The sequence below is a fragment of the Bos grunniens genome, chromosome 12, assembly GCF_055505025.1.
Source record: "Bos grunniens cultivar Pamir isolate PY7600 chromosome 12, Bosgru_T2T1.0, whole genome shotgun sequence".
Taxonomy (NCBI): Eukaryota; Metazoa; Chordata; class Mammalia; order Artiodactyla; family Bovidae; genus Bos; species Bos grunniens.
Genome location: NC_141176.1, coordinates 81,985,629 through 81,998,017, shown reverse-complemented (window position 1 = coordinate 81,998,017; position 12,389 = coordinate 81,985,629). Strand labels below are relative to the sequence as shown.

Below are 12,389 nucleotides of genomic sequence, written 5' to 3'. Positions count from 1 at the left end.
TGACTCTTCACAACCGCATGGACTGTAACCCACCAGGCTCTTCTGTCCCTGAGATTCTCTAGGCAAAATACTGGAGTGGGTTGACATTCCCTCCTCCAGGGGATTTTCGCAACCCAGGGATCAAACCCATGTCTCTTATGTCTCCTGCATTGACAGATGGGTTCTTTACCACTAGCACCACCTGGGAACCTCAAAATTTGTAGCAACCTATTGTAAATCTAACAAAACTAAAAATGAGGTTTGGTAGATCCTATGAGTTATTTTCTTCAATTCAGGAGGTAAAACACAAGTAACTTGAAAAATACAAAAGTAGAATTTAAAGATAATATTTAACCCCTTTTATTATTACGATCTCTTTATTATAAAAAAGTTATAAACCTTTTGCTCTACTTTTTTCCAGTCTTCTGTACTTTATAAACAGGTTAAGATCCTACTACATAAACTGCTATTCTGCTTTGCAATTAAATCATGTTTTCTAAAGTCTTCTAACGACTGTTTTGAGTCTGTTATGACTGTATCAGAGACAATGCTTAAAATTTCACTTACACATTCTTTTGCTAAAAATCATAAGGTTACAAAAGAATTCCATGCATAAACCTTTGTTCTACACCCAAACCATTGCTTTAAATTTTCTAGATGATAAATTATTAGATAAAGGTACGGATTTGAAGGCCCTTGAGTTCAAGTTTCATTCAACTGTCAAGACTGCATTCCTGTGAACTATCTTCTCATACAGGTTGAATCCCCTTCTGTGTGCCTGGTCATCTTAGGGAAATTAGGGGAAAGAGAAGCTCCTACTTCTAAGGACCTCACGTTTCGGAATCCCCACCTCTTTCCCAGGGCGCTCTCCATGATTGGCCTGGTCCTGATCGCTCTGGGTACTGGAGGGATAAAGCCTTGCGTGTCTGCATTTGGCGGAGATCAGTTTGAAGAGGGCCAGGTAAGCGCACCTGCCTCCACTGAAACCACATCAATGATTATAAACACCCAGGAATCAAATCCCAGCGACACAAAGTGTTTTCTCCATTGGAGATGGTTCGGGTACATGTGACAGTAAGACACTGACCAAAGCCAGGTTCAAAGTCAAGTCCGATCATCAGCTACAGCTGACCCTTTGCTATATAGCCAAGTCACCATACCCTATCATTTCCATTACAGGAAAAGCAAAGGAACCGATTTTTTTCCATCTTTTATTTGGCCATTAATGCTGGAAGTTTGCTTTCTACCATCATCACGCCCATGCTCAGAGGTAAAAAAATATATATATCTGAAATGGACCTTGGTTATTCTTTTTTTTTTTTTTTTTTTAATTGTGAAGAGAAGTCAGGTGGAAAGATTGAGAATTTGTTGGTTTGTTTGTCCCTCAATTCTCTCATAACATTTCAGCTATCATATACATGCTGGAGGACTCAGTGAAATCCAGAATGCCGACTGCTTTTCTTTCAGGTTTATCTCCTTTTCTAATTTTATTAGAATCCCTTATCCTAGAGACCCCTGCAGAATCTAAACTATCCTTAGCATAGCAATCAATTTTTCTATACTATTTTTTTAACGTATTTATTTTTAGTGGGAGGGTAATCACTTTACAATATTGTGTTGGTTTCTGTCATATAGCAACAGGAATCAGCCATAAGTATACATATGTCCCATCCTTCTCGAACCTCCGTCCCACCTCCCACCCTATCCCACCCTGATTTTTCCATATTATTGTTAATGCAAAGTTCTTTTTTTTTTTAATTTTAACTTTTTTATTATTTTTATTTTATTTTTTTAAATTTTATTTTATTTTTAAAACTTTACAATATTGTATTAGTTTTGCCAAATATTGAAATTATGGTAAAAGCTAAGACAAGAGAGGCTATTTGGAAACTAAAGTGGGTAGGCCAGAGTTGACATTTTTGCCTTCAAACCTTGCTCCCCAGTGACATGCAGTGAGTCAGGAAGAATTTAGCAGGCTAGGCTTTATTCTTTGTTTTCCTATCATCTTCTTTCCTTTTTCCTTATCTTCTACTAGATATTTCTAAAAGAACTGCCCCCAAGAAAGAGAAAGAGATAACAGCTATCCACAGCACTCAGATCTTTGTGCTTGCCGGCATTCCACTAAGAATTTATGAATTTCCCACGTGGAAGGAAATATTTGGGGACAAACGAGACCAAAATAGGTGTCCATTTTGGCGGGTTCATGGTGTCCACACCTCGAATCATAATGAATTATGGGAGAAGATAATCCGTGGGGTTAATGTACTTCTGCCTGGAGCAGTACTTTGAAGATGATATTTAAACCTCAGTCTAACTTGTTCTGTGTGAACGTTTACTAGCTTTTCTTCTTCCGTTACGTTTCCTTACCTCCCCTAACCTCCTTCGCCTCCAGGTTCTACCGTATTCTGGGATGTGCTGTGCATGTTTGAATTGGAGAATGTATAATAGGATAATTGTCAAAGGAAAGTCCTGGCTCTTATACAAATATAAAATGAATGTTTTACAAAGATTTTATATAACGTATTAGTCAGTGAGGGAACTGGAAAACTGCTGCCATCAGTTTAAATAAGGATCTGCCTGAGATTTATGCTCCTTACTGGGTGGGGACATTATTTTGCATTGGGGTGAACAGGAATTGCTTGTACAGTCATGAGCAGGAAACATTGGCATGACGACAGTTTTCTGCCCAGTCGACTCTTTTTTCTCTGCAGGACTGTGAGACGGCTGATCAAAGACAAAGCCAAACCCCTTTAGGATCAGATGATTCCTGGAGGCTGGAGGCATTTCTGTTGCCCCTTCCAGAGTCTTTATTTTATTTTTTTTTTCCCCTACCAACCCTAGGATTTCAGAGCTAAAATAGACCTTCAGTCAGGAGTTGGGAGACTATGGCCCACAGGCCAAATTCAGGAATCTGGACAAAGCCATCAGAGTGTGTATTATCTGTGGCTGGCTTCACCCTACAAAGGCGGGGCTCAGTAGGTAGGACAGATCTGTAGCCTAAAAGATTTACTGACTCTTCACAGAAAAGTTTGTTGATCCCTGCCCTGGGTGATCTAATTGTTTTCTTTTTTTAATTTAATTTTATTTGGCCATGTCACATGGCCTGAGGGATCTTGGCTTCCTGACCAGGGATCGAACCTGTGCCCCCTACAGTAGAAGTGCAATGTCTTAACCACTAGGCCACCAGGAAAATCCCTGTTTTCTAATTGGCATTAATTCAGGGGCATACAATCCTGATTTTCCAGGGCCCTTTGATTTTACTTTCTCAGTCCCACTTTCTTCAGGTTATATGTATCCAGGTCATTTTCATCTCTCCTCCTAAGTAAGTCCACAGAACATAGGGGTTCCCACTGATTTTGGTTTGGCTGGTATTAGACATCTATTTAGAGGCTAAGGTTAGAACCTCCCTTCATCTCCTGCTATTTCTGCTACAAAGCTGCTTTGCTTAGCTGGCAATGACATCAGTAAGACAAATGAGTAAGTCTAGAAAATTAAATGAAAACAGTGTGTAATTACCAGTTAAGGATTTTTCTGAAATAAATAAGTACTACCATTGCCATAATGAATTTTAATCTTGTCATTTCCCCCCAGTTCAAGTATGCGGAATTCACAGTAAGCAAGCTTGTTACCCCCTGGCCTTTGGGGTTCCTGCTGCACTCATGGCTGTATCTCTGAGTAAGTAGAAGTCAGTTAGATTAATACAGTCCTGTGGTCAGGTCAGGCCCTCACATAAATTGTTGTGACCAACTTTTAAAAGTCCATGTAACAAATTGTAATAGTGAGTAGCCCGAAGAATTGCCATCCCGTGTTAAACATACTCTGAGGATTCAAAGAAAATAGAGTTGGCATATTGTTTCAGAATGAATAGGATGAAAAAAATAGTCTACAGGAAAAGGGATCTCTTGAGTGGGACATTTAAGGATTTAAAACTATTTAGGCAGATTAAGAAGAAGGTATCTTAAGATTAAGATAGAATCTGCTGGACTAGGTGAACCTATGGCTGAAAGCTTTTGTTCTTATCATCGACAACTCGCCTAAAGACATGGCAAGGTCATTTAAATACTTCTAAACAAACCTGTTTTCTGAAATGTATCATCTCTAAATGTTTCTGCAAGACTGTCTTCCCTCTGGAAGGAGTCTGTGTGTATAGTCATTTGCACGTTAAGTTCTTGGCGTTGGCTGCTTAGGAAGTGGGAAGAATATTCCACAGAAGATAGTCCAGTTTGAAAGATGGTAGATGTCTTCATTTCCTTGGGCTATCATAACAAAACACCACATACTGAGTGGCTTAAATAACAAAAATTTATTATCTCACATTTGTGGGGGCTGGATTGAAGAAAATTAGCATTGAGTGAGAATACAAACAAACCTCTCTTCCTTTAACTGTAAAGAACACCCACAGTCTGGCACATACTTGGATATATGCTTGAGAGCTGGCACCTGTCAAAACTTCAAGCCTTCTTAAATGGACAAAAACAAATAGATCATCAAACAATCCATCAGTGTTTTAACATTACTGAGTTGTGGTGTTGGATAATTAGAAATCCTAGCATAGGGATTGTTTTTCAGAATCTCTTCCAGAAAGACTTCCACCCCACCCCCCACCAAGTTATTTTCACAACACTATGCATTTTCTAAGAAGGTCCATGAAAGAATGACCTCACTGAAAAAGTACTTTTAACCTTCATAAAGCTGTAGATGCAGATGCATAGATGGACAGATCTATTTCTGTCCCATGACCACAGAGTAAATTCTGCCACATGTGATTAAGTAAAAGTTTCAACAGATTAATTCCTATTTTTTGTCTGTAGATCTGAAAAAAGAAAAAACTTTCTCTTCCCATTGCAACCCCAGAAAATTAAAGCTGTGTTCTCTGCCCTTGTAGAGTAAGGCATTAATCTGCTTTGTCAAAGCACTTATCCCTTTAAAGAGGAATAGGACTCACGCTCAAATAGCTGTACTGAGCGTCTGCAAGCTGCAGTTCTGGGAAGGAGATGGTATTAGGCTTCAATGTTTGCATATGAAAACACAGTGTAATATTTCTCAGAAGCCCCTGTGATTATTAGAGTCAAAAGCACTGTGGAACCTGGGGGAGAGGGAGGTAAACCCACCCTTTGAGTCATCCCAGTATTTCCAAAATAAGGTTGTAACTCAGATAAAAACACGTGTTCTGAGTCACAGATAGTTCTGTCACACACCTTGTTGACGTGTCTTCTGCTCTCCCCAGTCGTGTTTGTCATTGGCAGCGGAATGTACAAGAAGGTCCAGCCCCAGGGAAACATCATGTCTAAAGTCGCCAGGTGCATTGGGGTGAGTATTTCAGTACTCCTCTCTCTCAATCACATTTCGTCACCCCACCCCCCCACCCCGAACCTTCTGCCTCCTTTAAATTAAATCTCCATGAACCTTTGACTTTGCTCTAAACATTTTCTTGGTGGCCTTTACTCTTTTGATAAATTGAAGTTTCTTATAAAACTTACCAAATGGAAAAGGACACAAATAGAACTCAAAACGGGAGGGATGGAAAAATAGCTCTTGATCCTTTAAAATAAGATCAGCGGTGAAAGAAAAACAAATCAGAGGGACTCTCCGCTTCTTTAAAAATGACAAGCAGCATCTGATGTTTGTCAGGGAGCAGTGGAACTAAGATGGAGAGGCCAGGTTTTGTAATGTATATCCAGAGTGGAAGCATGGACAATGTCAGCCATCTTCTTTTCAGGAACTAAGGCCAAGAAAATAACTTTTAAAAATGAACACAGCTTCACATTAGAAGATTGTAATTCTACTGAATGCTGCTCCGTAGAGAATCCAGACAGTGAGGTAGTAACAGTGTGGTTTTCTTTACTGCAGCTCAAACACTCCCAGTGAGTGAGAGGTGAAAAATAAATGCATGTTAGGCCTTTAGCATCATCATGACACGTCTTCTCTCCCGAGTCTTCCACTGAAGGGAGTTCAACTGAAATGTGTTTCACTGATAAAGGAGTTGGTTCTGTTTTGAAACTTGCTTGTTCTTCCTTCCTTTCAGTTTGCCATCAAAAATAGGATTAGGCATCGGAGTAAGAAATTTCCTAAGAGGGAGCACTGGCTGGACTGGGCTAGCGAGAAATATGATGTAAGTGATGATTGTTGCTGCAACGGCCCCAGTGATTGCAATTCATGTTATTAAGGCTACATGGATAAAATTATCAGTTGTATCTTCAAGTTTATTAGCATTTTAAAGAAGACGATGCGTGAGAGAGCTTATTTACACTGGAAAGAACTTGAGAAACAGTGATATATAATTTATCTAGAAACAGTATCACCTTTCCGTAGACGTTCGTGTGGAATCATCGGCCTTGAGTTATGTGTCATTACGATCACATACCTTTAGATCAGATATGGAAGAATTAAGTGATGGTGGTGGGATTTACATTTAGTGAGTTTACCTTGAAACGAGTAACTTACCTCAAGTGTTAAAGATGTTTGCATTCATATTTTCAATACATTAGGAATCTGGGGTTTTCTAAAGAAAACTGTGATAGAGTTCTTGGAACAATGACTCACCTCCCAGCTTGTCTCTAGATGAGACCATGTCTAAGCTGAAAATGGCATTGCGGGAGAGCTGTGCTGATTGCGGCGGGCTGTGACTGACACACTCTCTTCCTCCAACTGCAGGAGCGGCTCATCTCTCAAATTAAGATGGTTACAAGGGTGATGTTCCTGTACATTCCTCTCCCCATGTTCTGGGCCTTGTTTGATCAGCAGGTAATGTGAAACTATGCTTCTGTACATCTTCATTAACAGAACATGCTTTGGGCATATTTAGTTCCTGAAAATGTTCTCTTCCAGTTCCTTTTTCATGTTTCATTTATATGGTAACTGTTAGATCACCTTGCTGTTGTTCAGCCGTTTGATCGTGTCCAGCTCTTGGCGAGCCCATGGACTGCAGTACACCAGACTTCCTTGTCCTTCACCATCTCCCGGAGTCTGCTCTCATTCATGTCCATTGAGTCAGTGATGCCGTCCAACCATCTCATACTCCAGCACCCCTTCTCCTCTTGCTCTCAACCTTTCCCAGCATCAGGAAATCACCTGGGTTTCTTTTTTTAAAAAAATTAACTCTAGGTGGTTCTATCCACATCTGTGTGGCAAAATAATGAAGAAAATTAGGTAAGGGTCGAGTAAAGGAGCCTTGGGAAATGTTTTTTTAACTTTTTATTTTGTACTGGGGTATAGCCAATTAACAATGCTGTGACAGTTTCAGGTCTACAGCCAAGGGACTCAGCCATACATGTACGCGAATCCATTCTCCCCTCCCGTCCAGGCTGCCACATAACATTGAGCAGAGTTCTCTGTGCTATACAGTAGGTCCTTGCTGGTTATCCATTTTAGATACAGCAGTGTATACCTGTCCGTAGGAGTCTTGCGAAAGATTTGACCCAAGTGTCCAGGACTCCTGCCAGTCAGAGTGAGAACAAAGAGGTTTTCTACTGATGGTTGTTGTTTAGTTGCTGCTAAGTCGTGTCCAGTTCTTTGCGACTCCATGGACTGCAGCGTACCAGGCTCCCCTATCCCACTGTCTCCCAGAGTTGCTCCAATTCATGACCATTGAGTCAGTGATGCTATCCAACCATCTCATCCTCTGTCACCCCCTTCTCCTCTTGCCCTCAGTCTTCCCCAGCATCAGGGTATTTTTCAGTGAGTCATCTCTTTGCAACAGGTGGCCAAAGTATTGGAGCTTCAGTTTCAGCAACAGCCCTTCCAGTGAATATTCAGGGTTGATTTCCTTTAGGATTGACCGGTTTGATACAGCAAGTAAAAGATGTCTTGTATGGGATCCACAGAATATTTAGACTGAAACTTGATATCTTGCACACTGAAATGGGATGCTTGGGCTAGAAGTACCATCCAGAAATGCGAAATGACTCTGCCAAAGTCATTCTTCCCAGAGCAGGAGCTGGAACACATCATTGACTTGTCACAGCGGGAAGACACGTACCTAGGAATTTTTCAAAATAAGGTTAGAAAACCCAATGCATGACGCTCAGGAGCCAAAGTCATAAGATAGCCTTTCTTTTAGAAACTGAAGTTGAAGAAAAAAATTTGCACATATGCATGGTTTTATTGCACAGGTATGATTATTAAAAGGATATATCATCTCTTGGGGGAAAAAAAAGTGTAGACATTAATCTCCTCGTCTGAAAGTATGGAATTTAGACCAGCATCTTAACCTGTTTTCCATGTTGGGCAGGGAGCAGTTATTAGAATCAGGCTTGCACTAGAAACGCACTCAGCACCTTTCAGCTGTGTGACTTGGTGTCATCCTGTGAGCCTTCTGAAAGTGTAATGACTCAGGACAAGGTGGTGAGGATCCAAAGAGAGAACGTGTATGAAGTAGTCAGTGACCAGCTTTGATTAAGAACTCAGCCAGTGGCAGACTTCCTGACTTTCTATGCTGTTCTCCCAGTGGAGGGACCGGATGTGATAGATTACACTGAAACATTCACATATCCAGTTCTCCATGGGCTATATAACATCCACTTGTACAGTCCTGCATCATCTGTTAATGCAAAACAGGTTGAATGTCAATAGGCTGCCAAGGTTTAAATCCATCACCCTCTTGATGGAGATACACTTTAGGACAGTCTAGCTGTGGAAATCCCATGGACGGAGGAGCCTGGTGGGCTGCAGTCCATGGGGTCGATAGAGTCGGACACGACTGAGCGACTTCACTTTCACTTCTCACTTTCACGCATTGGAGAAGGAAATGGCAACCCACTCCAGTGTTCTTGCCTGGAGAATCCCAGGGATGGGGGAGCCTGGTGGGCTGCCATCTATGGGGTCGCACAGAGTTGGACACGACTGAAGCGACTTAGCAGCAGCAGCAGCAGCTGTCAGCAGTAGAACTCTTTAACAGTTATGATATTCCTGAAACTGTGATCCCAGTGAATAGAGAATATCCTCAGGGTATGAAGCTGCTCTCACCTTGCAGGTGATGTCAGCTTCCCAGCAAACCTCAGAAGTGCATTTTTGTCTTCCTGAAGAATGTTGTTGTTGTTCAGTCACCGTTCATGTCCTACGCTTTGTGACCCCATGGTCCGCAGCATGCCAGGCTTCCCTGTGGTTCACTGTCTCCCAGAGTTTGCTCAGACTCATGTCCATTGAGTCGGTGATGCTATCTAACCATTTCATCCTCTGCCACCCTCTTCTCCTGCCTTCAATCTTTCCCATCCTCAGGGTCTTTTCCAGTGAGTCGTCTCTTTGCATCAGGTGGCCAAACTGTTGGAGCTAGCTTATCTCAAAGCAGTACTTTGTGCACTCCTCGTGAGGGCTTGGAGTGCTATCTGCTGTTAAAGTGGAAACGCAAGCGGTTTCCTCAGCTATAGTCACAGCGGAGCCGGAGACCAGCCTGATGTTGACAAACAGTTTTAAACCCCGTGACAATTCAGACCTCATTCCTGGTTAGGAAAAGACTCCACACTGACTTGTAAAACATTTAAAACCCATGTTCCCAAATGATGCAGTATGCCTATTTGTTTTTTAAGGGCTCCAGGTGGACACTGCAAGCAACGACCATGAGTGGGAAAATTGTAAGTCTGGGGCACGGAGACATGAACAACCCCGGGTCACTATTCCTTTGCCTTCTTTCTGCTTCCCTCTCGTAACATTTCAAGCCCTCAAGTGATCCTCTATGCGAACTTATCAGTGAGATATCCCCCCTCTTTTTTAGGGAATCATTGAAATCCAGCCGGATCAGATGCAGGTAGGAGAAAATACTTCAGTTGCTTTCCGAGCTCGGAGCCACCACTGAGACAGTAACAGCCCCTCTCCGCTTCACCTGCAGACGGTGAACGCCATCCTGATCGTCATCATGGTCCCCATCGTGGACGCCGTGGTATATCCTCTGATCGCAAAGTGTGGTTTAAATTTCACGTAGGTGACCCTCGGCTTAGGGTCAGGGTTGGGGCTGTGTTCCCTCGCCTCCCAGAGCCCTGGTGGTAGCAATGTCTGGCTCTTCTCCCACGATCCCATGTGTCTGAGGGAGTTTTCCAAGAAATATTTTTGAATCAGATGTCTATGTGCTGACGTTTCTGAAAATTTGCCCTTAAAATAATAGTGCTATTAATGGCCATCTGCAGAAGCGTCTAAATAAGACTCCCTGGTGAGCGCAGAGGATAGAAATTTCAACTATGATCCAGAGGAGTCTCTAGAAATTAAACGTCCAAACGCAAGTGAGAAATTGTATTACGTTTATCCTCCTTCATCTTGGTCATGAATAAGAGCCAAAGAGGCCCTTGGAGGGACTTCTCTGGCGGTCCAGTGGTTACAACCCTGCACTTCCGCTTCAGGGGCCACAGGTTCGATTCCTGGTTGGGGAACTAGGTTCCCTCAAGCCCTGTGGCACAGCCAAAAATAAATAAATGAAGATGTGTGCTTAATTTAAAAAATAAAAGAGAGACCCTTGGGATCCACGTGTTTAGTGGGGAATTAGTTTTGTCTGGGGCTGGGAGAGGAGGGCTCCCTACGGGGGTTTGCCCTCAGATCACTCGCCCATGGCTTCCTGAGAGTCACCCTCTCGCTCATCCCCCCCAGCTCCTTGAAGAAGATGACAGTTGGCATGTTCCTGGCTTCCATGGCTTTTGTAGCGGCTGCCATCGTGCAGGTGGAGATTGACGTGAGTTGCCTTCTGACTCTCCAGTGGCCTTTCCTGGTGGATGTGGGGACACGTCCTCCTCTAGGACTGAGACTGTGAGGGGGGCCAGGCAGGGACTGGCTGGTGAAGCAGGTCCTGGAGCTGTGGGCGGTGTGCATGTATTCTAACATTCCCGATATGGTTAGTTCCGCAGCTCGTCCATGTCATTTGGGCTCAAAATGGGACTAAGGCTGTTCGTCTGAGATCAGGTCTTAGATAAAAGGCCTCTGTCTCTCTGTCTCTCACACCCTCTCTGCTCTCCCCTTCTTTCCCCACTCCTTCACCCCATGTCTTTCTCTCTCTCTCTGTCTCTTTCTCCATCTCTGTCCTTCTATCTCTCCCTCCCTCCCTCCTCTCTGTTTAAATTTTTAATTGTGGTAAAATATATATAACATAAAATTTACCATCTTGATCATTTCTGCGTGTACAGTTTGGTAGCGCTAAGAACATCCATATGGTTGTGACCTCAATCTCTAGAACTCTTTTCGTCTTGCAAAACTGAAACCCTGGACCCATTGAACAACAGCTCCTTGTGTCCCGTCTCTCCAGTCCCCCGGGCACGACCTTTCTTTTTCCGTCTCCATGAATTTGACTGTTCTCTGTGTCTCGTGGAAGTGGAGTCATACAGTACCTGTCCTCTTGTGTCTGACTGACTTCACTGAGCACGATGTCGTCATGCTGTAGCACACGTCAGAGTTTCCTCCCTTCGGGCAGGAGAATAGTCTGTCACGTGGATGTAACACCTGTTGTTTTCCATTTACCTCTTGATGGACGTTGGGTCATTCCACCTCGTGGCTGTTGTCAGTAATCCTGCCATAAGCTTGGGTGTGCTCACCTTCTCTTGGACATGACTCACTTTATGGAAAACTGTGGGGCTAAAATCGACATGGATTGCCTCAGTGACCCTGGAATTTAAGAGAAGACATGGTAGGGAAAAGGCAGGACCCCTGAGCAGGGTGTGAGGCAGGAGTCCATAAAGCGTTGTGAGGGGATCTTCAGAGCACCGTGTCCAGGGCTGAGGTCTGGGCTTCCAGAGTTATGAGCACGGAGGCTGACATCTGCAGGGAGAAGATCCCAGGCCCTACCAGAGCAGCCTCGTGTAGGGGATGGTTTCTCTGACCCTCCGTGTACTGGGCGGTGTAACCTGGCATCTTTTGACCAGGTTTGACTTGGAGGTGGCCAGGTAGGAGCTGGGGCAGCCTCTTGCTGACCATTACTGTGTTCTGTACGAGCATCACTTTCTGCGAGTGCCAGGAGACGTGGGAATGGAGGCCTCCTGGGCTTCGTGGTGGATGCCTGGTGTGCCTCAGCCAACATGGCTGCCTCAGCCAGGGGGATAGGATCACAGCGCCAAGGTTAAGGTCATCGTCAACATGCACTGAGGACCTCAAGGCCATGTCTCTTTTATTTTGTTCAGAAAACTCTGCCCGTCTTCCCCAAAGGAAATGAAGTCCAAATCAAAGTCCTGAATATAGGAGATAGTAACATGACCGTGTCTTTTCCCGGAACGACAGAGACATATAACCAGATGTCTCAAGTAAGTAGAAGTGAGCTTTCTTTTCCCTCTTCTGACCCGAGCTATAATAGGGTTCGGAGAGCCGATCTTCTGGGTTCTTGGAGCAATCCCAAGACAACCCCCAAAGTGAAACATCTTCATCCTTAATCTAATTCTGGCTTCACTCTGGACCAGTGTCTGAATCACCCGGGGAGCTTGTTAAAATGCAGATTTGTGACCAGT

General features: G+C 43.4%; 1 protein-coding gene across 4 annotated transcripts in view; it reads left to right on the top strand.

The window, feature by feature from the left end:
- The window catches only part of SLC15A1 (solute carrier family 15 member 1), a 47,730-nt gene that overhangs the window by 22,508 nt on the left and 12,833 nt on the right, over positions 1-12,389 (top strand). For all 4 annotated transcript variants that reach the window (XM_086330412.1, XM_086330410.1, XM_086330411.1 and 1 more), the window contains exons 6-16: positions 841-940; positions 1,159-1,249; positions 3,571-3,654; positions 5,207-5,289; positions 6,005-6,091; positions 6,634-6,723; positions 9,504-9,548; positions 9,689-9,721; positions 9,803-9,891; positions 10,552-10,633; positions 12,069-12,188. In XM_086330412.1, coding sequence (XP_086186538.1) covers positions 841-940; positions 1,159-1,249; positions 3,571-3,654; positions 5,207-5,289; positions 6,005-6,091; positions 6,634-6,723; positions 9,504-9,548; positions 9,689-9,721; positions 9,803-9,891; positions 10,552-10,633; positions 12,069-12,188 — 904 coding nt within the window. The remainder of the gene's footprint in view (positions 1-840; positions 941-1,158; positions 1,250-3,570; positions 3,655-5,206; positions 5,290-6,004; positions 6,092-6,633; positions 6,724-9,503; positions 9,549-9,688; positions 9,722-9,802; positions 9,892-10,551; positions 10,634-12,068; positions 12,189-12,389) is intronic.